We start from the raw sequence: 23,788 nt of genomic DNA on the forward strand, positions 1-23,788 counted from the left end.
GCTTATTCTTATTTTGAATTATCCTCAACTAAATGCTCCTTAGCCAATTCACCTACGAACGGAGGCAATCATTCTCACTTTCACTCTCTCGCTCTCATGCCTTGAACTCATTTCGTGGTGATTACGAACGAGAGTGCTCACGTGGTATTAACGTGATACCTGCAAATCACATCCGGGTCAAATTGGCATGTAGTGTTGACCCTGACGTCAGTTCTGGGGCAAATTTAAATCCCACCCTCTCACACCCCCTCGTCTCCCTTCTCCCCTCTCGCCTCTTTTCAATCCTCTCTCTGCTCTTGACGGCAACTGGGATTAAGCTTGAGTTTCTTGTGCCAGCAAAATCTTATCTTTTCTTTCTTTGCTTCTAGGCAGCGCAACACCCAGAACGGACAGCAAAATGCCTCATTTACCTGCGACCAGCCACTTTCAAAGCAAAGAGTTACGCTCACCGTTCGTTGATTCAACTTCACCACCTGAAGACCGGTATGAAATGCTTCCCAACCTCAATTGCGACCGGTGTGTGAAGTCATCAAATCCGTCAAGCAACCACGACGTTTTCTTGGGAGTTGTGAGACAGTTCTTCTCGCTCTTTTCTAATGTCTTGTATGCTCATAATGAAATAGGAGAACAAGCAAGCTAATTTTTTGCTCGCTTCACCATCGATTGATCAGGGCTCCGTTAATAAACGTGTTGGTGTCTCTTCGTATGCAACTGCAAGCAAGAACTCCATCGAGCCGACGGTCCCTCGCGATCCCTCTGACCCACGCGCTCGAGTGCTTTGCATCTCAAACTTGCACTTTCACGCTAAGGAAGATGAGGTGCGAAACTTCTTCTTCAGATTTGAAGTCATCGACTACACTCGATACTACAAGCCTGAGACTAAGAAACCTCTGGGCTATGGCTTTATCATGACAGCGTCCGCGTCTGCTGCCCAGCGTGCCAAAGGATGGGGTGACGGGAAGACATTGCATGGTCGAACGATCGAGATTAATTTCGCAAGGGAATGCCCAGAGGGTGAGGCCTTACAGTCTCTGCTGCTTCGTCACATGCTTGCTAACGAATGTATTGTAGTTACGGAGGATGGCTTCGTGCAATCTGGCAATAGGGTCGCTCCTGATCGTCCAAGCGGGAGTAACCTAAATGTCACGGACAACAGCATCGCACAACTCAACCCCGACCTGGCCTCTGTTCGTAATGTGAAGCTCGAAGACAACGAGGCTAGCGAGAGTGTTCAGTCTATCGCTGATAACCATACCGTCAAGCCCGATACCGCTAGCGCTTCCCAAATCTATGAGCCTAGTTTTCAACAGCACCTTCACCTTGCCGACAATGGATCTGTCACCCATCATCTGAAACGCACGGGAGCGTATAAACCAAGGCCGCCGAAGGGCGAATTGAGAGACGTTCCCTATATCGCGTTCTCTACTCCAAGTTCGATGCATCAGACAAGTGAAGTGGGTCACATCGGTTTCAACCATAATACGCCTTTCCGCCACCGCGTCCCCATGTCGGCGGTTTCTAATCCTCACGAAATTTCCCCACTCCCTCCCGGTTTCGAAATGGATAGAGTGAAGGCCATGAAAGGTAAGCACGCCATTGAAACAACACCTACCTGCAGTTTTTCCTCCAAATTTCTCCAGACTGACGCCATCTCAAAGCGATGGGGTTGAAACAATGGTGCACTCCCGTAAGACTTCCCCCTCTGTTCGGGTTGGGTGCGCCTGAGCTTCAGAATATGGACCGCACTTCCAGCTTCAGCACTCTAAAGTAATCACGGGCCGGCCAGAAAAGATCTGGGATCACCGGTCTCAGTTTTAGCTGGTAATGATACCATGAAATGCATTAGAATATCGGCATCGATGTGAGTTTAACGGACTTATCCCGACCCTTTTCCCAGCATGAATGAGCGCTGCTTGCCTGCCCGAACAATAGGTGTATTCTAATACCCCTAACGTTGCTACGTTATAGTTACATATGCAGCCTTTAGAACTGTAGAATCAGAGTTGGGGATCGGTAATTGGGGATAAAGAGAGGTGGTTCATGCGAAGATGTCTACATACGAAGGCTTTCAGAGGAGGTTTTGGGGATATATATGCATCCGCATGTGTAGCTGCGCGTTCAAATCTGAACAAAGAAAGCCTCCCACTAAATGTAAATCCACTTGATGCGACATTTTGTGCACAAAACCGCTAATTCGCTGATCGTCTTGTAATTTGTAAGGCCCTTTAGCTCGAGCCTAGAATATCAGCTACACTTAATCTACTTTCTCTCACGACTTATCCTTCTCAAATTCCTATACCCGGACGGCCGTCTTCGCAGTATCAAGCACGGTGATGTCAGAGCATAGTGTCTCGACCTCTTTGAAACAAACGCGCGCATCAACCAGTATAGTCTCTGCGATCCAAACTGTATGCCAACCATGAGGCTCCCCATGCATGGCCTGGACAGCGGAACATAGAAATTCCTTCAGAAACCGCAACGTATTAGGGTTGAAACTAAATAGGTAATGGCATGAATTCTCATCAAGGATTGCCGTTGTCCTTTAAACAGAGTGGAACATCTAGTCATGGTACCGTACATATCATCATGCCATACCTTCTTTGCAACCAACACACCTATGAACTGCATCGAAAATTCATCCGCCAAGATGGACGTATACATGTGCCAGAGATTAAGAATACCTTTTTGGGACGAAATCCAACCACAAAACACCTCATAGCTCTCTATAGGACCCTGAATCGGAGCGCTAGAAAGGTGGCCGGTAAACAAGCGACGGTCAGAGTTTGAAGAACACCAGAACCAGGAGACTGGCTGTAGATTTGACATGGCGGGCTGAATGCCACGCTTGAAGTCTCTAAATCCCAAGGTGCAGATATAGAGAACCAGCATAACGAAGATAACGGTGTCGACTAGTCCAATCATGATAGTGCTAGCAAGAGCGTTTATAGAGATATCGGCTTACTGTCGAGGGTCCCTCGCAGTGGAAATTATCAAGGGTCCTCATTCGCCACCTCAGATCCAGTTAGAACGAGACTGAGGACTCCTTACGGCAATAGAGTCGAAGGGTTATTCATCGGTTGTGACACTGGGTTTTCCCGGTGTTAGAGGTTGCCATTTGGGTGAATAACCTGCTCAAATGTCCCCGCTCCATTGAATTGGAGAATTTGTCGTTGTCTAAATTGCTATCGTCATCGCAATGGGAGATGCTGTAGAGCCAAGTAACTTATGGTGCCGAAACCTCGCGAGCATTACATTCAGACGGTCAGACCTGGGAATAAGAAGAACCTCATCTTCACCCTCAATAAAAAGTCCGCTATCAATATGCGACTCACCTGAGAAATCACCATGGCGGGTTAGTGTGCCGCAGCATTAATTGCGTAGCAGAATCTGCGGTATGGGGAGGTTTTCTGAATTATGAAGGAGGGGTCGGTGAGCTTGGAGCCAAAGAGTCAGGCAAAGAAGTTTGTAAGCAAGGCTCTAGTGCTAGAAGTGGAGTTGTTTTTATACAGTTGAAGGAATCTAGGGGAGAGACCCCTACAAGATTAGGGAGACAGCAAGGAGATTATTCTTTAGTTATATGATTTGGTCGCATTTACAGACAAGGGAATGAAAGATTTGGGGCGGAATGCCTGTGGTCGGTGAGAACGTGCGAGAAAGCACTTAATCTCAAAACTGCAAGACAATGACAGCTCATTCATTCACCGCTGAGTCCAAGTACCGTATCCGCGGTCGGATGGAGTGCATAAATGACATAATTCTGAGGATGTTAGTCACTTCTATCTGGTTATTTAAGGATTTGTTGCATATCCTCTCGCCTTTTCATTTTATGATTAATGTGCATATATCCCAATGAAAAGTCCGCCGGATGGTTCACTGCCACAGGTCTTACGACATTTGACACTCATTGTCCAGTTCCGCCGCACAAGCCGTCAGCCAGGTAAAACAGCGCCTAATGACGAGGCTAGAGCCAAGTCTCCAGCCAGGAGAGTCTGACTTCTCCCAAACGATTAAAGCTTTACCACGACGCCCACCACACCGCCATTGAAATCATACCCGTTCCTCTGTCTTCTTCTTCCTCTCCCTCTCGCTCTCACCATCATAACCTTCGCCAAACCCATCAACCCCGGCCTTCGCAACTGACCCCAACCAACCTCCAACCCTTCCCGCACCAACAACAGCCATCTGCCCCAGAACCGCGACGAGGTATCCAGCCGGCTCAAGCAAAAAATCCCCTCCCTCAACCTCATCCCAGCCGAATTTATGCGCAACTGCTGCATACCCGGCCAGTACAACAGCGAAACGCCATAGCATGAGAAGCAAGCATTTTGGTCCGTCGAGGGCTGTGATAAAGAGCAGAGTGCTGTAGAGGACAATAGTGACGCTGACGACAAAGTCGGGCTTAACGATGGTGTAGGGGCCGATCGCGATGGTTTGTGGATGGGGCGTGGTTAGAGCGACGGTCCAGACTGTTGCCGGTTTGTCTGATCCACGATTAGCTTCCCCAGAATGTGTCCTGAACTGAACAAGGACTTCGCGAACCTTTCTCCCCCCTCCCACCGTCTCCACCATGGAATCCTTCAACATGCCTCTCCATAGCTTGCGTAACCTTTTTAAAAACATATTCCCTTAACCCCTCAATCGTCGGAAGTCGCTGCATCTGCATGCCCGTCGGAGATCCTAGTTGGCTAGGTGCACCTAGGGTTATTGTTCCGGTTGGAGTGATGGGGATGCTGACGGCGCGGCGAGAAGAGGTGGTTGCCGGGGGTTTGGGGAACGCGGTGTCGAGGATTGTGTTTTTGTGTAGCGAGGACCTGACCTTGGTCAGGGTTGTGCGGTTGGGTTAGGTGTGATGGAGAGAAATAGGAGGGAACGGGACAGAAGGACTTACTCTTCATTTCCACAGTTGCCGAAATTGAGGATCGGGTATTCGCTGTGGTAAACTGCTGTGATACCCGTGCTCGTGTCGTCCTGATGTTCCGTATTGACATCCTTATTAGCTAACTCTTGCTCCGTGGCCTGGACCTTAAGTTCAGGCCCAGCACCCGCATTTAAGACACCAGAACTAGACATCCCGATATCCAGCCAACGCATACTCTCCCGCTCTCCCTCATATTTACATCCCTCCATTCCTCCCGGCGAATTCGAAGCCGACGCTAAAGTCGTGACAGCAGAAAATCCACTTGCCATCCTCAAACTCCCGCTGCCACCATCTTCGCCATCCTATCCCACCTCGTCAGAATTCGCACTTCGCTCCCAGGGGAAAACGCCAACCTTATCGAACCCAGGCTTCAAACTCCCCGCACCCATCCTCGGGCACGGCGTATTTTTCCCAGAGCTCGCACGTGACGCTGAAGTCGGGATGTTCAGATTGCCCAAACTGGCCAGACGTGGGATATTGAAGATCTTGGTGAGACGGTTTGATCTTGTCGACTTAGGGGTCTCTGGTGGTGAGGATTTATTTGCGGCGCTGAGACGGGCCATGATGGAGATGTGTTCTGGGGATGTTGTAGATGGAGATGCAGACGTAGACGTGAGGGTTAAGGCACGGCGAGTTGCGGCGTTTGTTGTTGGCGATGGGGGGCGATCTACTTATCCTGGCCAGTGCCTGCAGTGGCGGTGAGAGAAATAAGGCTATTTTTGAGCTTCGCGGCGTGTTGAGAGGAGTGAATGTGTGTCACATGTGATCGAGTAGAGATAAGAAAGAGACGCAGTGTCAGAGTAGAAAATGTGGAGCGAAATGAAAGTAAAACCAAGATGCATTCGACGCTTCAAATGAAAGGCTAGAATTCCCTGCAACGCCTTCTATTCCCAATGACCGGAATGAAGAATATACCTCCACGCACCAATAAGCAGTGGAGATTTATTGTCGCGCGTGCCTTAGCCAGGTTTCAAGGAAGCTCATCACCAACTTCCCTCCTCTCGGCATACGCTCTCACAACATCCCCCAACCTCTTCCTGCCTTCCTTCCGCTCAAATACCTGAGCATGATCGCATGTCGGAAACCAGAGTAAATCCAACCCAGACCCTGTCCAATCTCTCTTCTTCCACTCTTGGTCCTCACTCTCCCATCCAACTCCCGCGAGATACTTTCCCACAATCTCAGTGTCCACGATTAGGTCTCTTCCTCCTAGACTGACAGTAACATCTCTGCCCGCGACGTCCTCTTTCCAGAGAATATTCTCTGACCAGAAGAAGTTTCGCGCGAGGGTATGGGCGACCATCATATCCGTGCTAGCAAAGTAGTAGAGTTGGTGCTCATTCGCGCCGCGGGGCGGACGAGCAGTGAAATTGTAAGCTACGTCCGGGAGTTGGAGCATGAAGGTGACGGGATCAATAAACACAACCGGGCCGATCATTCTCGCGACATGAGGAGTCTGGAGGAGATGCGTCGTAATCACCGAGCCATACGAGTGTGATGCTAGAACGAATTTGTCCCACCCATGTGCGTGAATGATGTCAGAGATCTGGCGGACCATTTCTTGCTTAGCAAGAACAGGCGACGTGATGCGGAAGCTAATGGGCAAGATTTCGATTGCGATGATACCAATTTCACCGTCTTCTGGTCCCAACGGGTCGTGCTTTGTTATTTCGGCGAGGAATTGGGCGTATGAATATAGGCCCATGCTTATGCCATGGATGAAGAGCACTGGTAGGCGAGTCTTAGACGTGTGTGGGCGGGACCAGTAGTTCAGATTAGAAGCTGGGGAAATACGTGATGTAAAGAGACAGCAGAGTCTCCAAGGAAATACGCCGAGCCATTGACGCATTGGGGTTCGGTGAAGCTTGAAGCCGTTGTACCAGAGATAGCCTGCCGTAAGTGTATCCACGAGTCCCACAATCTTGAAGGGCCAAATTAGCGCGGTAAAGAAAAGCGAAGGAGCAATCAACTTGCCATATACCACAAAAATGGACGATGCAGCATCTTCACCTCATCGACTGTCAACCTCAAGCTCTTCGCACTCCCCATTCCGGCGTCAAGCTTCCTACCCATCACCACCTCAACGCCGTCCACATACCCCTCCAGCTCCTCCTCATCCTCTTCAGCCAACTTCCCGTCTGCATCGCCCTTACCAAACATAGCCCACCTCAGCCATTCCCTCACGTTACCCCTCGCAATTTCCTGCGCCTTCGCCCCGAGAAACCACTTGCTCAAATATGCCTCTGGCTCAGGTATGTTCCCTGCACATTTGCTCCATAGCTCCTGCCTCTCTTCCCGATCGAGCGGTAGCGGATGCTGTGCCGGGCTTTGCAGCTGCCGTTTCCGGGGAAAGAAAACAAGTAGATAGAAGCCTGCTTCGACCGTGGCCCACGCAAGCGCAGCCTTTCTCAGGGAAGAAGACGGCGGGTCCGCGATGGAGAAGGCGACGTAGAAGACGCTGAGCGGGGTGATGGCGCGGAGGGCAAAGGTGCTGATGCGGATGAAGATGTATTCGGGAACGGAGGTCCCGATCATGGTTGCGAGATATCGTGGGAGAAGTTAAGGTGACTTAGCCGTGATCCATGGTGTTGTTGAAGGCCATGATGGCTGTGCTGGTACCTGGCCTTGGTGGGTTTCAGACGTCACTGCTAATCCTGGAAGGTCCGATGGATGCAAAGCCCGGCTTAGTCATCGACGCCCTGTTGACCCCTCACCCAGAGCCCACGACTTGATTTTCGTCCCTCCGCCAAGTAGCCAGCCCTGGGGGCCAAAGATATTTCATGGCCGTCTGACAAGCATTGATTCCATGGGCTGGTTGCGGCTGAGCCATCCATAGATACCTTCGACTCTCCGCCAAGGCTCTGCTCACAGCCTCCTCTTCTCCGGAGAGCACTTCTTGAAATGCCCACTGGACCGTTCTTGCCTTCAAAAGCTACCTAGGGGTAGAAAGGTGTAATCGAACGCGATGGCCTGCACTGACTGTCTGTCAGAGGGTAAGAAATCATGTCCACAGTAACCCTGATTCCCAGTATTCGCCGTCTGCCTCATCTAAGAGCGCCACCTGACGGACAGAACTCAACCATCCATCAAATGACATCGAATTGGATAGGAGGGGCGCCACGTAGAACTCCGGAGAATTCGGCATATTCCGACTCATAGCTTTGCATGACCGGAGTGTCCTCCAATGGTTGTGGGTTCATGGCTGTCGGCCTTTGGCATCATTCTAGCCTCTCAGCGCCATTTCGATCATTCGTCAGCAATAGCTCAAGGGGCTTAGGACCCTGTCCCGGTTTTGTGTTTCCACAGCCCTCAGCCAGGGCGCTCCTTCTCACTCCGGCAGCAATACAGCTGGTCCCCCATTTGAGCTTTAATGTCCTGGAAACGGGCCTATCAACTTGCTCTTGCTTCCCCTGAACAGAACCCTGCTGCAAGTCCTTATGCTGTACGCTGACACCCTTCATTGTCGCCAGAAACCGCGTGATGCAAAGCCATTCCAGATTCCGGTCGTTCAGCTGAAGTTTGAGAAGCCAAGGATGAATATTGAAATGAGACTTCTTCGTGTGGATGCCTCATCCACAGGCCGCAATCAGGAACAGACTCTACAATCTTTTCAGGATGAATTTCATTCAGCCAGCACGCTTGGCACCCTCACTCCTTCCAATTACAATCACCTCTTGTTGTAGCCAGGGCTTCCAACGAGGCGTAGTACTGTACGATTGGGCGATTTTGAGGCCTGTACGGGTGAGATTTTGTGTACGTTCGTACGACAGGGAGGAGGAGAGGTAGATGTACGTATCGTAACTGTTACGGCTCACGTGATCTGTACGAGTAGTACGATTTGATTAAAGTACGCCGTACTCTAGTTAAAACAGCTAAGACTATGGGTCTCTAGAGATGTAAGATTAAGGTCTAATTAACTAGTTCTCTCTAGTAACAAGAGCAGATAGGACTAGATAAGGCCTGTAAGGCTGTAAGCATAGTGTTTAATAGAATGTAGTACTGCTTCTACTGTTACTAATAGTAACAATCTCTTAGCAGTTAGAACAAAAGTAAATTACCTTCTGTTACTGTACAGTTAATGAGGCTATAGTTACTGCAGTAACTGCCTATACTATCTATTGTTAGTACAGAATAGTAAAGTAACTCCTTGCACTTAAAGCTTGCAGCTAGTTTAACACCTTGCAAGCTCTTGTTAGCTTAAGAAGTTAAAGGCTGCCTCTAGAAGCTCTTATAATTAAGGCCTTATCCTCTAGTTTTTCTATTCTTATAAGTTTTAGGACAATATCTAGACTTGCAGCCTCTAGCTGAAACCTGGGGGCCTTAGATATTGTGTGAAGAGCATATTAGCAAGATTATGTTAAAATTAAGCCCTCTAGAGCCTTTAGTAACACTAGTTGCTGCAGTAACTGCACTAAACAGTAACTTTACTATTAATTAACTTAGCAGTAACTATTACTGCCTATAAGGCTGTTTTAATTCACTCTTTCCATAAGAACAAAACCCTATTGCCGCTAGTAACGCTTTAAAAACACTACTAATAGTAATAGTTACATTCTATTAAACACTATAGCTGTAAGAGGCGTGGATAGATAACTCTGCAATAGAAAATGGTCTGTAACAGGCATTTTTAAGACGACAGACAGATGGATAGATTAAAACCCTTAGAAAGAGATTTAAGCGTCTGTAGGCCTCCTGCTCGCCAGAGCCCTTATACCCCTCTAGAACCCCTATACAAACTTCCCAAAAAGGTAATACGATCTGTACTACGTACCGTACCTAGGGCATCATTAAACGTACGGTACGGCTCACGAACTCGGTACGTTCGTACTGAACACGTGACCGTTACGGTTCACTTTGTACGGACCGTAGTACGGCCCGTTGGAAGCCCTGGTTGTAGCTACGCCCGTCCAAACTCCTCAGTGCGACATCACTGGAAATCCTGATGTCTGTGGGCTTCCATCCGTTACATATTCTACCTGCAGCAGGAAGCGGTTAGCATATTTTCCCTCAGCTGCCCTGGAAAAGCCAATATTGCCCGGACAGCGTCCCCTATTACTATGCTTTCAGTATACGTTAATACTTTCCGTAGCCTTTAGTCCGCTCTTGTGGAACATCGAATGGCCGCTTCAATGGTACACAACCAGCGCGCTGCTTATCTTCAAATTTCCCACTTCATGGATCGACTTGAAGAACAGCGGCGCGTCTCTTACCACGGTGTTCATCATTTAACCCATGCACTACGTAGCCAGTCCCTGGGTATTCTTCCCTGGACGTTTGGAAAACAGCCTGGCTGTGACATCAAATACCCCCTTTACGTCCTTATCGGTGTCTGCGCTCGCGGTTTCTGGATATTCATGAAGGTATCCTCAATCATGGGCGCAGTCTCCATAGGCCCTCTGTTTTTCATCGGAGTTATATATTTCCTAGGTGCCTGGTTCTCTGGATGGGGTGACAAGGAAGTGAAGAAATACCAGGAAAAGCCTAGTTGGGCCTCTGCCGGTCTCGGGATCTGAAACGAAACGACTGGAGCCTTTGCAGTTACTTTTACAGAGATGACGATCAAAGTCAATCACATAACATTCCCCGACACACGCATCTCACGGATAGTGGGCAGCTCATTGCATTTTGACTGGGGTCTTGGGTTTCGCATCTTCGGTGTTTAGCGTTAGGCAGTCGATTATCTCTTCGAACAGGTAGATGGGTAAGTAAACTTATATCAGTTTGGGCCGTCCTGTGAGATTTCTATCTTATTCCCATTATCTATGTCTCGACACCGATCACACCGCTCGCCTGTGGGGATGCCAATGTTTCCATTTCCGCCTATAAGTGTATTTTCTTGCAGTTACGGAGCTCTCCAAGCCCTAATCACCTGACACTGCTCTCACCTGCTGCTACCTAAGCTAGCGATAGCCTTAGGTCACATGACAGGCTCACTCAGTACTATATAGACCCTTAGTTATCCTCCTTTAGCAATCAATCCAGTTCCTCGTGCCTCTAGTGTCCCGACAAGCTTCGCAGTTATGAACCCGGCAATTACATGCTAGCCAATTGAGCTATTTTCAAACCTATGCCAGGGAGAGCTCTTTTGACGCCCTGCATACGATTGTGACCTCTTCACCACTTCTCTACCACCTCAAAGTCGCTCTTTTGCAGCACTTTATGTATCTTTTAAGACCAATCGGTCACCAATCTTGACCTTGCAGTCCAAAGAGGCGACTCAAAGTCTCTGCCTCACTCGTCGCATCAATCGCGACCTCTGCGGTCTCCTGGGTGCGATACCAAAGCTTTCAGTCGAGCACTGCAAGGACCAATCTGTCTACCAATTGCAGTCAATTGCTGCTTCTAATAGACATAACTGTCGTGACCTTTGACCAACTACGACATCGACATGACAGACTCCACCGATCTGTTAGTCTCAAAGACTATAATCATACTCGATACGACCAGCGACTGGGACAAATGGATCTACCTCTAAAAGCTAATCGCGCAGCAGCAGTTTGTCTGTGGCTACTGCAACCCAGACCTCTCGGTAGCTGAAGTGAAGATACTAGGAGACGAACCAGTTAAACCAACATGCGACGACCACCAATCTGGCGCAACCAAACCATCAGAAATGGACACACAGAGCCTATCTGGCTATAACGCTGACTGTAATCAATGGAAACACGACATTACAGAATATAAGACCTTGGGCAAATCTCAGGTCAAAATACACGAGCAGAAGCATGATGTAGCTCCAGCGCTCAACTACAGCCAAATCTGTGTTGAAACCAAAATAAAAAAGCAGATTAATCGACGTCTGCCTCAGCTACGCTCGCCGCGCTCATTTCATCGCATTGGCATCGGCCTCCTTCAACTCTACCCTACTGGCCAGCGCTGCTACGTTCCGCGCTGAGCATACAAAGGAGCAGAATGGACTCACGACTCACCGAGCTCGCCATCATCAAAATCAAGAGGTGTCGAGGTGCTCTGCCTCTCTCGCCGCTGCCGCTGCCGCCGCCGCCGCCTGTCTCTAGAGCATTGTGTTGGATGCAAACTCAGGTGCTAGAGGCTTGATCGTACGAAGAAAGTCGGTTTGCGCGCAGGTACTCTATACATCTGGAATGTTCGCTTTTCTGCACTCTCCGACGGTATGCAGCCAGCCGTCCATCCAGGCATCAAAGTCCTTGCGTGGTCTCTTCTGCAGAGATCGGTATTGCTCTACTAGTATCTATCCTCTTGCGATTGGCGGTGGTTGGCGCTAGTTGGCGTTTGAGCGCTATATGTTTGCCGAGACGTCGTTTTGATCTTCGATTAGGAAGTAGTGTCGGAGTGCAACTGTACGAGAGATCTCTGGGTTCATTGTAACTAGACATTTGCGCCGGGTCTTGTATTCTGTAATGTTGTGTTTCCATTGGCTATAGTCAGCGTTCTAGTCAGATAGGCTCCTTGTGTCCATATCTGATGGGTTGGTTGCGCCGGATTGGCAGTTGGTTTAACTGGTTCGTCTTCTAGTAATAGCTGCTGCGCGATTAGTTTTTGGAGGTTAATCCATTTGTCCCAGTCGTTAGTCATATTAGGTCCATAACTGCAAACAATTCTCCTCGCTGGAATACGCATCGCTCACTTTCTCGAACCATTGCCCGGTACTCAGGCTGCATTTTATTCATATGTGCACCGCACACTATACTTTTCTGATTGCAGTGTCCATGAAGGATTGCGTGCCCCCGATGTATTTATTTTCAAGGAAACTATCACGTGATACTATAGAGCATGCATCCTCTTGGCAGGGTTGAATCCTGCACACATTCCGTCGCGTTGCTCGGGATTTATTATTGTAAGGCATATATACTATTCCGCACGCGAATCAACTGTGGATTGATTATTAGTACCTTTTTGGTTGTGACGACGGAGTCGTGCGGAGCCCCGTCCTTACAATTATGTCAGGATTTACCCGCCCCCAAAGCCTCCATCCACAGTACAGGGAACATCAACGCGGAGCTAGCGACTTTATCCCATCTACCCAGATCACCACGAATTAACCAACGACAATATAAGAAGGAGGCGATCAAAACTATTCTCAACTTCATTGGTGCCCGGTTTCTTGAATAACTGCCGGCCTCTGAGCACTCACCCATGGCTGTCTCCATCAATTTAATATATTACTAACGAATTGGTTTTGTTATGGCATATTGTACACACTGCCGAGAAATGAAAAGCTCCCTTCAGTTCGAAGGGCTGTTAATTTATCGGGGAGTTGCTGCTGATCAGAGTGAGATATATACAGTATATTGATACCCGGAACGACGACGGGAGCATATTGGCCTCCTCCCCAAAAGCAAACAAGCTATTCTAGGAACTTGGACTGGATTTACAGTAAATCTGCAGGTGTATAAAAGGCCACCCCGCTGTCTCTTGGCTAACTAACAATCCGCATTTACGCCCCGTACGTTCAACGTTGAAAGTGAATCGAATACATTGCCATCAATTGAAAGTAAGAAGGAAAATCGAAACGAACAATCGAGATGCTGGCGACATCTATCCTCATGCTCGCGCTCGCCGCGACAGGCCTGGCTCAGGTTCCTGAAGGCTACCGCAAGGTCTACGTCACTTCGATGGTGGACGCGAAATATGTTATGGTACCGAAAGCACCTCCAAAGGCCGGAAGCACTATGGTCGTGTTAGTCTCGCCGCCCTCCCCACACTGCACGCTTTATTTGAATAGAAAACGCTAACCCCGACTATTTTGCATTTATAGGCAAACACTTAACAACAAGCCTGAGCAACAGTGGTATCTCAAAGAGGGCAACACGACGATCATTCTGGCAAACACTACACTGTGTCTAGACGCTGGGGCTAAAAGTACGCATCTCGCACCACAAACCTTACGAGAAGTTGTCAATAGCGGAGTCTGATGATATTCGAATAGGCAACTGGAAAGACATGGGCGCCCTCTCCCTAAAAGAGTGCGCCGCTGCCGAGCCCGGCCAGCAGTGGAACGTCATGGCCGACGGACGAATTGCGCTGACAGCTTCCTCGCCGCGTAAGCTACCTTCTCCCTTCTTCTCTCCTCCCCCTATCATCCTCTACCGCACTTTACTATAGTGGGAATATCCCAGAGTAATGAGTTCTTCGGCTGATATCCAATGCAGAAGAATGCATCGATCTCCAGTACATGAAAGCCACGGCCAACAATCCCGTTGGTTTGTATAGTTGCGCGGGACTGGGAAATACAGGTGCGAAGGATAAGGGGATTAACTGGCCGCTTGTGAATGCTACCACTTGAAGGAAAATCCTTAGGGGAGGATACTGTACATACAGAGAAAGATAGTGATGAGGAAGGATTGAATGAGAGCTAAGACCTAAGCGTGCTTGGGCTTGCAAGAAAACGGACTGCGAAGTCGAATTTGCAGTGTGTGTGCCAGAGCTGTAGGCGTGAAGTTGAAGAGTAGAGTGATGCGCCAAATGCCAAGATCATCTGCTGAGAGTGCCATTGTGGCGGCGGGTTCTTTGGTGTTCCTGATCGGGCTTCTGTAAAGTCGATCATGGCAGCTGAAGCGGTGTAGAACGGCCGACGACTTAGTGGTAAGTGTGAGCCAGTACGCCTACGTTGTTACACGTCACTATCACTAACAACGCCTTTTTCTACCCAACCCATCTAACCCACTCGAGCATTAGCCAAATGTAAACACGTGATATCTCTACTTCACGAATTATTCGAGACCGACTGCTGGTGGTAGAGAACTAGGTATCCACGCCTAAGGAACTTATATACAGAAATACAAATTCGATCGCTGTGGAGTCCTACCCCAGCGCCCTAGCATCGAAAGCACTAGACCAAATAAAGAGCTAGAGATAGTATGTAAGGAAGATCTTCAGTCAGTCATTTCATGTCCAACGTCTGTCCCGAGAATGTGATACTTCAGCCATTATCAATTAAGACACAAATTTAGGATGTTGATGGTGAACTCTGAATTCTAGGGGTTCAACAATTGAATGAAATTGTGGCGTGCTCTCGGTCTCCGTATCTTGGTTGCGATCTCCCTTGAGGGCGGCCCCACCTTCCCTCTCAGGCATAGATGGCTCTCACTCCGCCTCCTAATCTCCACTTCACACTCGTCGCGACAATCTCTCTTAACCTCATCTCATCGTTCATGCTGTGTAGCTAGCCAGCACTTCATGTCTCAATTGTTCGGTTGAACAAATTACCAACAGTCAGGTCTCGTGCTTCCGTCCTTGCCGGCTGGTTGGCTGCACTTCAATTCGATTCCCTCAATCCCGTGTCCGTGGAACACATCCTACTAACGCATGTAGCGTGGGCTCGCCGTTCTAACTTCCGCGGTCTACAGTCTAACACGCACCTCGACCGCCGACTCCTTGCGTATGTTGTGACAAGTGACACGATGGATTCTTTGCAGTTACTCCACGTGCTCCTGTGGCGGGGATGTTGCGGAACAAATATTTCCCTAGGACAAACATCGCAACTATCGAAAGCCCCAGTGGCAATTTACATCTGGTCACATGCGTGGGCATACCTAACTGCGCTGAACATCGTGATCTTCTACACCACTGCACGCAATGATAACCTGCCCGGATTTTTACTAACATTGCACACTCAAGGGATTTACAGATTTGTATTAAAGTGCTCTATTTCTCCATACGCTAAGAGATGAAAGTGGCAATACTTTTCCCATCCAGTTCGCTGCGTGCGTTGCGGTATGCATCAATGGACGCCGGGTCGCTCGCAGTGTAAGTAATCTATGTCAACTAGACACTCGCCGGGTTCACGTTCGCTCCGCAATTCGCAATTCTCAGGTCCGATCGAGAGCTGCAATTCTACAGAGAATATGAAACTCCAGCGACGGCCCTACTACTCCTTCGCTCCCTCAAGATAAGTAAGGCATAGCAGGCAGTGGACGCGGCGGACAGACAGATCGAGCCCATACAGATGGAGTATCCTTTCTTGTAATACGGGGCATCGGCAGCGAGGAAGGTGAATGTCGCGAGAATTCCTCCCGTGTTTCCGAAGCTGATCATCCATGCAGTACCAATGCTTCGCTCAAGATGGCCATGAAGATTCATGACATACCAGCAAACAATAGCAATACCGGCGATGAAAGCTCCCATGGCAACGAGGCAGAGTGCGCCGAACTGGACGGAGAAGTGATGGTGTACGTTCATGAGTATACCAAGACCAACGATTGCGAGAGCGAGTCCGAACGCCACGAATGGAAAGCGCATCCCAATCTTGTCCGATAGGTAGGCAACGATAATGCATCCAACCAATGCTGCAGCGAATGGGATGACAGATCGCAGTTGCGTCTGCACAACCGAGTAGCCGAGCGTTTTAATAATGGTTGGTGCAAAGTAGGAGTAAGCTGTCTCTGTTAGTACCGTCCCACAACGTTAGTGCTGATGCGTCCTCACCGTAGATTGGAACCACGATGCCCCAATACATGAAAGCACCCAGGATTCTTTTCAGGTCGGTGAAGAACCAACCAATGTCTTTCATGTCAATGGGCCGATGCGGTGTCTTGTCGTGGCCTGTCCTGTGCCTCACAAACTCCCGCTCTTCCTCGGTCAACCATTTAGCCTGATCTGGGAAGTCGGTGATGAAGAAGAAGGAGCACACTCCAATAACTATTGTGGCGATGCCTTCAAGAATGAAGATCCATCTCCAGTTCTTATAACCCGCGACACCGTTCATGTTAGCGATTGCGCTCGCTAAAAGACCGCCAAATGCACCAGCGATCAGGACTGAACACCAAAAAAATGTGAAACGCTTCTGGGATTCTTCCCGCTTGTACCAGAAGCTGATCAGGTAAAAACCTAGTTCATAGGTTAGGCCTGATTCTCAACGCTGTTTGCGGAATGACTCACTTCCGGGGAAGATGCCAGCCTCGGCAAGTCCCAGTATGAATCGCGTCCCGAGAATGCCACTGAAGTTCTTCACTATGGGTTGGTTAGAACATACTACACAGCGGCGACTCTCCTACACGTACCGAATCCTTGGCCCAACATGGCAATGCCGAAGACACAGGTGCAAGCGGACACTAGACACTGTCAGATCTTTAAAGCCAAGCAGTATGCTCATCAAGAGGACATACACCAGACATGAGGAGTGAGTTTCTTCATCGCAATGTTAGAGGGAATCTCGAAGAGAACATATGGAATGAAGAACATGGTTAGAGCAATGTTTGGCTGGTCTTTGGTTAGGTGAAGATCCTTCGGCAAGCCCATGGTCAAGGCATTGGAGATGTTGACTCTGATGTAGTGAGCACTTGCTTCGCGGGCTTTAGGATGAATCATACCGGTCTAAGAAGGCAGCTAGGTAGACGATGAAGAGGACGGGCAGCAGCCGCAAGTCAATCTTCCTCACTAAGGCAGCTTCATCGATGCCACGAAAGCTCGCCGACGAGCCATCGAGTTCATCCTCAAGGAAACGCTGCGTATGGCCGTTCTCACCGGCGAGAGAGGTCTTGACTACAAGTGGAGAAATCTGACGTTAGCAGCGTTTTCAAGCTCGCAGCATGCGAGCTGTACGTACCTTCACCTTTCTTCTCTTCCATCGGGACAATTGTAGACAGTCGCACGAGGTCAACACAGCTGAATTTACCCAGATGCTACTCCGTCCAACACGTGTTCTATATGAAAACGTGGGTGCGCAGGAGTTTTAAGGAACAGAGGAGCTGCACCAGAGTTGAATGGGAGGATCAAGGGTAGAAGAGGACAGTCCGGAAAGGGTCGGCAGCGTTACAGTGCGGCACAGCGCACGATCAGTGTAACCGTTGGCACCTTCCACGATTCGGCTCCCTCCTTCTCACCGCAAAAACACGAAGGATTCTGCAGACGCGACCGGAGCAGTGGTGTGAGACACGAGGGCGAGTGAGAGTGACTGGATACTGTGTTTAACCATGCCCTGCATCCCAATCTAGCGGCAGAATGGCGATGCAGGATCTGTGGCACGGCCCGAACAGAATACGGGCTGTGTTTGACTCTCATACGCCGTCGCTCGACGCCCACATCGCACGGTGGCGCCGTTTCGCGCTGCTTGGGCCTCGTCGCGCCCATTGGTGGGATGCAATCGTCTCGAATATAAGTCCGATGCTTGCTCCTCCTCGATTCGGTACGGAACAGGCCTCCCAGCACAGACTTCGGTGCGTTTTACTGCAGATTCCTGCATGCATGGCAACTTCCATCACGCAATATTGTAAGATTGTCAGTTCCCTTCGCCTTCTCGAACCGCCACATAGGTTCGCCCAGGGATCCTGTCTATTCTCGGACATCGAAGGACCAGTTCAGGCACCATCCATCGCGAGAATGTCATGCTGAGTTGATACCAGGCTTATAGTGCGCTGCAGGCCAATGGCAGCCCGGCAACGCCCTGGGGGCCGTGTCAATTCATACGCATCTTAAACTAGGAGGCACGTCCGGCGTAAGTCGGTAGTCGCCCCTCTTGCTGTATCGATCTCGTGCCTCCACGCCGCTACGCTATCTTCCCGTATGGAGCATCGTGATCTTCATCATGGCGACTAGCACCATAGCTGTGCCTAAGCCGGCGATGACGCCGCCGCCAGGCCAAGAGTACGATCCAACTGACCCTCCGAATGCTCTATGGAGGTTCAACGTCGCCGCGCAGGCTGTCTGCATGACAGTGGCGACTATCCTGTTCTTCATGAGATGTTTTATACGGTTGGGACTGAGTCGCATGCCAAGGCAATGGATTCTCGAGGACTGTAAGTACAGTGGTTGGTTAAGAAAGGCGACAGTTACTAATTTCACGCAGGGATGGTAACGTTGTCATTCGTATGCTTCATCAACTGTCGCGATAATCGAAAGAGTCTAACAATGACTAGATCGGGCTTGCCTGCTACAGTGCGCTCATCACCTATATCATGGACTCCGATGGCGGTGTTCATCAGTGGAACCTCCTCAAACCTACGATAACCAAGATCCTCTACGTGAGCCGTCCATGAGTCGCTCTATTACATTCGCTCATTCTCAGCAGTATTTTTACATCGAATCAATCATCTACGGGCCAATCATTTTCTGCACCAAACTCGCCATCCTACTTATGTATCTACGCCTCCTCATTCCGTCCCGCTGGTCTCCTCTATGGACATCCGTGCACGTGTTCATTGCGATCTGTGCCGCATTCTATACGGGCCTCACTCTGGTCAAGATATTTCAGTGTAATCCTATTCCGAGAACCTGGGACAAGAGTATCCACGGGAAGTGCATTAACACGCCTGTTCTCCTTCAAGTCAGTGGGCTCTTTAATACAATTACTGATGCCCTCATTCTGCTGGTGCCTGTCAGGGCAGTTTGGGATTTAAAAATGACGTGGAAGAAGAAAGTGGCTGTTTGCGCCGTCTTTGGTATTGGTTGCATGTGAGCATGTCCCATATCCTTATTCTCCCAGAAATAGCAAAGACTAACGCGAATCAGAGCGCCTGTATTCAGCGCTATCGGCTTTACATATCGTGTTAGGGCCGCAAAGAGCGCCGATCTGACCTACAATAACCCTCTCATGCTTCTGTGGGCGTAAGGCATCCCCTAACATTTATCTATTCTTAAGCTACCCCTAACAGTACACAGTACCGCCGAGATAACAACAGGTATAATATGCGCCTGCCTCCCAACTCTTCCAACTCTTTTCCGCCGCCGCCGCCAAAACACCACTTTAACTAGCTCACACTCCCAATCCACACCACACAGCGTAACGCGCTCCTACCAGCGCAACAAAACCTTTGAATACGGCGAGTACCTCGAGCTCGACGAAACCCCCGGCAGTAGCAGCCCGAATCGAGAAGAAGTCGTCACTACAGTTAAAGGCGGCGCAAGTCCTGCGGCCAGCCTGAATATGAACGATGGTTGGGGCACTGCGAGCTCCGAACGCTTAACTGAGGAAGAAGAAAGGAGAAACGGGGCGCATGGCAATAGTAGGGGCATTGTGAGGACTGTGAGGATTGAGCAAACAGGGTCGGTTTGATGGATGGATCGTAATCTTGACCAGCATATGCCTGCCGTTGTATGTATATATAAAACACCTGGGATATCTAGGCGACATCTAAACTGTAGATAGTTCTGGACGATTGGAAACAATTAGATACCTATTTCATCATTAGTACTCTGTTGCTGTCGTTGTCGCTTTCGCTGTCACCTTCCTACCACAGCCATTTGTACTCACATGTGCTACATGCAATGTTTCAATCCTATTCACTTCGCCGACCTAATTTAACCCCCTTAATCACGAATGAACTATCTCTCCCTGCGCTGCGGCTGCATCGATTGCAATCGGCCCAAATCACTGGAACACCGAGCCGCAATGCCGGTACTTACCACCCACTTCTTCCGCACCACAGCCCTGTACAGCGTTGCAACCCCGACCTCGGCTTCAGCCCCGGCCTGCCCCGGTATCTGCCGCGCGTCGGACACCGAAGGATTCGCAGGATTCGAAGTGGTCTGAATGTAATTTGATGAAATGCAGACCCCTGCCAGAGTTTGTGTGAGGTTTGAGGGTTTGAAGGAAATGGGGGAATTGGGGAAATAGGCGCGGTTCGTATATGCGGGGATGCTAGTACAGTCAACTCTCGATGGCGCGATGCGCGATATAACAATAATTTGATATAGCGATATTGTTTCAGCTCCTGAATTAATTTCCCACTAGAAATTTGCGATTCGCGATACTTACTATATCATAGGCTTTTTAATTAAATATTGTTATATTAAGAAAAGAAAATGCTATGTATAGCAATTACTAATAAGCAGCAGCGTGCTCTGCAACAATAGTATTAACATTAAGGGCCCTCTTAGAGGCAGATTAACATAATTAACTAGTTTAAGCAAAAATACAGCTATTAAATCTATTAGTTAATAGTATCTAAGTCCCTCTTAAAGTAATATAGCTACCTTAACAGTGCTAATAGCTCTGCTACTAACCACTCATGTTAATAGTAGGCACAGTGGCCTATCCTAGAAGCTATCCTCTTTAACTAGCAGCAGCACCTTAAAAGCTCTAGCAGCGATGTCTTTAGCAATATCCTTATTAAGAAAGCAAAGGCTATCTAGCCGCAGATACCTAATTACGTCAACCTCCCTATACTAGAGTTTAGCGCAGGCTAGCTTACTAACTTTAAGCGACATTATAATATTAAGCTTTATAAGCATTACAGCAAGGCTGCTTTAGTGCCAGCCTAAGCTAAGCAAGAGATAAGGGCTATTAGAACACTGTGTAGAGAGTACGCAGAGAAGGATATATTTAATATAGACAAGACAGGCCTATATTAGCAGTAGGCGCTGTTATTAGGCCTCTTAACTAGAGCTTAGCCTAGTAGGAAGAAGAACAAGAGCTAGATATTAATTATATGCTGCTATAACTTTACTAGTAGCTAGCGCTTTACTCTCTAGGCTATTAGAAAGGCAGCTAAGCCACATGCCCTACATCACGTTAACCTTAAGGCTCTAGATGTCTAATAGTTATTAAATCTAAAGGCGTAGATAAACTATATAGTTATAAAGGACTAGCTACAGGCCTTCTATTAGTAGATTAGGACTAGGACTATTCTACTGCTTATAGACAACTATAGCGCTTATATATTAGAGGTTAATCTAATGCTACCTCTACTAAATATCTAGATTTAATAGCTACTAGCAAATTCTACTAGTATCTATTAGCTACTTAATTAAGGCGTAATTAGTTAATTTAAGCGCTGCTATAAAAAGCAGTAGATACGCTATATAGTCTTTAGCTACAAGCAAGGCGCTAATCTAGCTACTAAAGTTAACCTCTACTATGCCCTACGCTAGGCCTTTTAAGCCTAGTATAACAACCTTTGTAGTAATACAGTCTATTGCTGCTTCTGCTAAGCTAGAATCTAGCCTACACAGGAACTAATCTGTCTACCTAATCTAGAGGAGCAGCCTTAGCAGGAGCTAGAGGAGCTATACAAACAGGTACAGCACGCTAGCAGGATCTAGGACGCTATAAGTCTTAAGAACTTTCTTAATTCTATTAATAAAAACAATAAGCCTAATTAATCTAACTTTAATATAGCAGACGCTATTACAAGGTACAGCTAGCTGCTAGCTATAGTTAAAGAGAAATTAGAAGATAAAAAGGCTCCTGTACAGATACCTACCCCTGCTAAGGCAGAGCAGGCTCTTACGTTACTACTCTTATATTAAGAACATACAGATAGGACAACTCCTTAGCAGATAAAGACTCTATAGTAGCTGTATACTAAAGCAAAGGCTTAGAAATCTAAGCAGGCTGTCTAGGGCACCCTAGATAGTTAGCTTATGTAACTATTTTGCTATAACAATATTTCAATATAACAATATAATCCTAGCTCCCCGTTTGTATCGCGCCATCGAGAGTTGACTGTAAAGGGAAGTATTGAGGGCGAATTTTGGCGGGAGAGATGTGGTTCGGGTCCGAGCGATATCGGTGCGAAGGTGTGATTGGTGTGATTGTTGAGTGAGGGAAGATAATGTGACGTTGGATGAAGTACCAGGTGAGTAGAAAAGGGCACGTGAAAGACACGTGAATGGGGTGGATTTTAGCGGGACCTCGGGATAGCGGGTGGTTGTTGGTGGTGGTTTGGCGAGTAGCGTACGAGGTTGAACAGGTATTGCGATGTTCACCGTCCGCCCACCATCAGTCTTTCCATCGCTACGCTAAAATCAACGCTGTCATTTCCATCTTTACACTCGAGAAATTAAACAATTGATAATTGCTAAACACCTTGTTTGATCCAATCATGTGTTAATGTGCTATCGCAGAATTTGATGCCTCAAGCTCTGCAATTCGGCTGGCCGCATACACTTCTCCAAAACAAATTTCGCGGCTTCCAATACTCAAAACATTGAATAGTTTCGACGGGCTTGGTAACAAGCACATGCAAGCTTGCAGGTGACGCGATCGCATCTTTGAATCTGTGGCACGCGCTGTCGGTCGCACAACAGCACAATGATTCCCGGGGAGACTCTCACTCGGAGACTCTCTACTGCAAAAGCGTTTCCGACAAAAGAGCCTTCGAGCAGCTTCCTCAACACCATATCGCTAGCGTTAATAAATATTAGCACAACTGAGGGCATTGCAAAATCCCACGTCGCCCACACCACTCACAAGATACAACGCGACTTATTTCACCCCTTCCATCTTGCAAATTCTGAGTTTAGGACCTCACCATACAATCGCGTATCTCACTGCCTTGTCCAATTCTCGAAGATCAACGTGATGCGACACCTTCTCGGGCTCCCGCCGTTTAGAGCTCCAGACGTCCTCAACAACGCTATATTTGTGTGAGCCAATACGGAATGGTGAGAGCGAGAGCCAAACCCACCATCGAGCTTATAATCGTGCACCTCAGCGCGTTAGGCATGCTTGCAACGACTCTCAGAGCCCATTAGGAGAGCATCTTGACCGAGATACAGGTTTCTCATGCTCGGATTATGCTGTACGCTCATCTGACCAATGGATTCCAAGGCTGCAGCAACCCTGAGCAATTCGATTTTGTCACAACTCTGCTTGCCACACTGTCATAGCTAGGCTGTCATCGAGAATACTATATTAGTTGGAAAAATACATCCTCCACTGACTTGGGGTCGTTTTAAGTATTGTACCAGATACGGTCGGCAGAGTGATATAAGACTGGAGTGTTTTTGATATGCCACTTGCCAAGCCTGCAAAATTCATTAGAATGTGCGGAACCATTCAAGGACGTATAAGACAGTGAAGTGGTTGCGGCGGGGGAGGGGCAGTGGGACAAGTTTGAGAGGAGGGATGGGTATATGTGTTGAGAAATAAGTAGAATAGTTTTCATACAGAGTTAGTCGGGTGGTCAAGCTACAGATGAGATATGGGTTAGGTGAATGGGAATAGTGTAC

At 48.4% G+C, this 23,788-nt stretch overlaps 10 protein-coding genes across 10 annotated transcripts; 4 read left to right on the forward strand and 6 right to left on the reverse strand.

Annotated features, from left to right (window-relative positions):
• Window positions 1-32: 32 nt before the first annotated feature.
• Window positions 33-2,193, forward strand: BDR25DRAFT_363154 (uncharacterized protein; the record flags this gene model as incomplete). Its single annotated transcript, XM_033696695.1, has 8 exons — window positions 33-322; window positions 394-568; window positions 624-1,584; window positions 1,619-1,687; window positions 1,727-1,805; window positions 1,847-1,861; window positions 1,898-1,934; window positions 1,996-2,193. The coding sequence occupies 8 exons, from the start codon at window positions 33-35 to the stop codon at window positions 2,191-2,193; spliced, it is 1,824 nt and encodes a 607-aa protein (XP_033539911.1).
• A 100-nt stretch (window positions 2,194-2,293) lies between these two features.
• BDR25DRAFT_363155 (uncharacterized protein) lies at window positions 2,294-2,922 on the reverse strand (the record flags this gene model as incomplete). The annotated part of the gene is made up of 2 exons (XM_033696696.1): window positions 2,294-2,540; window positions 2,579-2,922. The coding sequence occupies 2 exons, from the start codon at window positions 2,920-2,922 to the stop codon at window positions 2,294-2,296; spliced, it is 591 nt and encodes a 196-aa protein (XP_033539912.1).
• Window positions 2,923-3,907: 985 nt separating this feature from the next.
• On the reverse strand, window positions 3,908-5,481 carry BDR25DRAFT_385093 (uncharacterized protein; the record flags this gene model as incomplete). The annotated part of the gene is made up of 4 exons (XM_033697913.1): window positions 3,908-4,481; window positions 4,540-4,811; window positions 4,889-5,220; window positions 5,272-5,481. The coding sequence occupies 4 exons, from the start codon at window positions 5,479-5,481 to the stop codon at window positions 4,048-4,050; spliced, it is 1,248 nt and encodes a 415-aa protein (XP_033539913.1). The 3' UTR covers window positions 3,908-4,047.
• A 257-nt stretch (window positions 5,482-5,738) lies between these two features.
• BDR25DRAFT_307972 (uncharacterized protein) lies at window positions 5,739-7,579 on the reverse strand. Its single transcript, XM_033690940.1, has 2 exons — window positions 6,893-7,579; window positions 5,739-6,839 (listed from the first exon to the last, which is right to left on the reverse strand). The coding sequence occupies exons 1-2, from the start codon at window positions 7,451-7,453 to the stop codon at window positions 5,889-5,891; spliced, it is 1,512 nt and encodes a 503-aa protein (XP_033539914.1). The 5' UTR covers window positions 7,454-7,579; the 3' UTR covers window positions 5,739-5,888.
• On the reverse strand, window positions 7,478-8,085 carry BDR25DRAFT_363159 (uncharacterized protein; the record flags this gene model as incomplete). The annotated part of the gene is made up of 5 exons (XM_033696697.1): window positions 7,478-7,601; window positions 7,633-7,826; window positions 7,881-7,893; window positions 7,930-7,979; window positions 8,014-8,085. 5 exons carry the CDS (start codon window positions 8,083-8,085, stop codon window positions 7,478-7,480), a joined length of 453 nt encoding a protein of 150 aa, XP_033539915.1.
• A 31-nt stretch (window positions 8,086-8,116) lies between these two features.
• Window positions 8,117-13,009, forward strand: BDR25DRAFT_363160 (uncharacterized protein; the record flags this gene model as incomplete). The annotated part of the gene is made up of 22 exons (XM_033696698.1): window positions 8,117-8,290; window positions 8,389-8,597; window positions 8,625-8,733; window positions 9,622-9,753; window positions 9,788-9,962; window positions 10,008-10,132; window positions 10,168-10,417; window positions 10,448-10,573; window positions 10,657-10,724; window positions 10,901-10,935; window positions 10,963-11,056; window positions 11,122-11,246; window positions 11,314-11,417; window positions 11,452-11,679; window positions 11,727-11,926; window positions 11,967-12,088; window positions 12,163-12,261; window positions 12,322-12,403; window positions 12,434-12,543; window positions 12,602-12,655; window positions 12,688-12,770; window positions 12,822-13,009. The coding sequence occupies 22 exons, from the start codon at window positions 8,117-8,119 to the stop codon at window positions 13,007-13,009; spliced, it is 2,892 nt and encodes a 963-aa protein (XP_033539916.1).
• Window positions 13,010-13,422: 413 nt separating this feature from the next.
• BDR25DRAFT_329913 (uncharacterized protein) lies at window positions 13,423-14,183 on the forward strand (the record flags this gene model as incomplete). Its single annotated transcript, XM_033692485.1, has 4 exons — window positions 13,423-13,577; window positions 13,656-13,759; window positions 13,827-13,940; window positions 14,050-14,183. The coding sequence occupies 4 exons, from the start codon at window positions 13,423-13,425 to the stop codon at window positions 14,181-14,183; spliced, it is 507 nt and encodes a 168-aa protein (XP_033539917.1).
• A 1,363-nt stretch (window positions 14,184-15,546) lies between these two features.
• BDR25DRAFT_273681 (MFS general substrate transporter) lies at window positions 15,547-17,770 on the reverse strand. Its single transcript, XM_033687366.1, has 7 exons — window positions 17,445-17,770; window positions 17,209-17,380; window positions 17,005-17,162; window positions 16,900-16,950; window positions 16,778-16,849; window positions 16,325-16,726; window positions 15,547-16,275 (listed from the first exon to the last, which is right to left on the reverse strand). Exons 1-7 carry the CDS (start codon window positions 17,464-17,466, stop codon window positions 15,734-15,736), a joined length of 1,419 nt encoding a protein of 472 aa, XP_033539918.1. The 5' UTR covers window positions 17,467-17,770; the 3' UTR covers window positions 15,547-15,733.
• Window positions 17,771-18,033: 263 nt separating this feature from the next.
• BDR25DRAFT_298608 (uncharacterized protein) lies at window positions 18,034-19,995 on the forward strand. The gene is made up of 7 exons (XM_033689085.1): window positions 18,034-18,107; window positions 18,241-18,633; window positions 18,684-18,703; window positions 18,754-18,858; window positions 18,906-19,288; window positions 19,346-19,441; window positions 19,496-19,995. Exons 2-7 carry the CDS (start codon window positions 18,423-18,425, stop codon window positions 19,887-19,889), a joined length of 1,209 nt encoding a protein of 402 aa, XP_033539919.1. The 5' UTR covers window positions 18,034-18,107; window positions 18,241-18,422; the 3' UTR covers window positions 19,890-19,995.
• Window positions 19,996-20,021: 26 nt separating this feature from the next.
• BDR25DRAFT_363164 (uncharacterized protein) lies at window positions 20,022-23,724 on the reverse strand (the record flags this gene model as incomplete). Its single annotated transcript, XM_033696699.1, has 13 exons — window positions 20,022-20,092; window positions 20,121-20,179; window positions 20,217-20,489; window positions 20,516-20,563; window positions 22,236-22,576; window positions 22,642-22,691; window positions 22,725-22,834; window positions 22,863-23,022; window positions 23,052-23,070; window positions 23,109-23,251; window positions 23,293-23,423; window positions 23,497-23,584; window positions 23,613-23,724. The coding sequence occupies 13 exons, from the start codon at window positions 23,722-23,724 to the stop codon at window positions 20,022-20,024; spliced, it is 1,605 nt and encodes a 534-aa protein (XP_033539920.1).
• Between the last annotated feature and the right edge of the window lie 64 nt (window positions 23,725-23,788).

The sequence above is a fragment of the Lindgomyces ingoldianus genome (assembly GCF_010093535.1).
Source record: "Lindgomyces ingoldianus strain ATCC 200398 unplaced genomic scaffold BDR25scaffold_63, whole genome shotgun sequence".
Classification (NCBI taxonomy): domain Eukaryota; kingdom Fungi; phylum Ascomycota; class Dothideomycetes; order Pleosporales; family Lindgomycetaceae; genus Lindgomyces; species Lindgomyces ingoldianus.

Coding starts and splice junctions, on each gene's coding strand:
- BDR25DRAFT_273681 (XM_033687366.1), bottom strand. CDS start 17,466: ATGGAAGAGAAGAAAGGTGAAG. Junction 17,163..17,208: donor CTAGCTGCCTTCTTAGACCG/GTATGATTCATC, acceptor TCACTACATCAG/AGTCAACATCTCCAATGCCT. Junction 16,850..16,899: donor CATGTTGGGCCAAGGATTCG/GTACGTGTAGGA, acceptor ACCAACCCATAG/TGAAGAACTTCAGTGGCATT.
- BDR25DRAFT_298608 (XM_033689085.1), top strand. CDS start 18,423: ATGGCGACTAGCACCATAGCTGTGCCTAAGCCGGCGATGACGCCGCCG. Junction 18,704..18,753: donor GGATGGTAACGTTGTCATTC/GTATGCTTCATC, acceptor AACAATGACTAG/ATCGGGCTTGCCTGCTACAG. Junction 18,859..18,905: donor CGATAACCAAGATCCTCTAC/GTGAGCCGTCCA, acceptor CATTCTCAGCAG/TATTTTTACATCGAATCAAT.
- BDR25DRAFT_307972 (XM_033690940.1), bottom strand. CDS start 7,453: ATGATCGGGACCTCCGTTCCCGAATACATCTTCATCCGCATCAGCACC. Junction 6,840..6,892: donor GTCCATTTTTGTGGTATATG/GCAAGTTGATTG, acceptor TGGCCCTTCAAG/ATTGTGGGACTCGTGGATAC.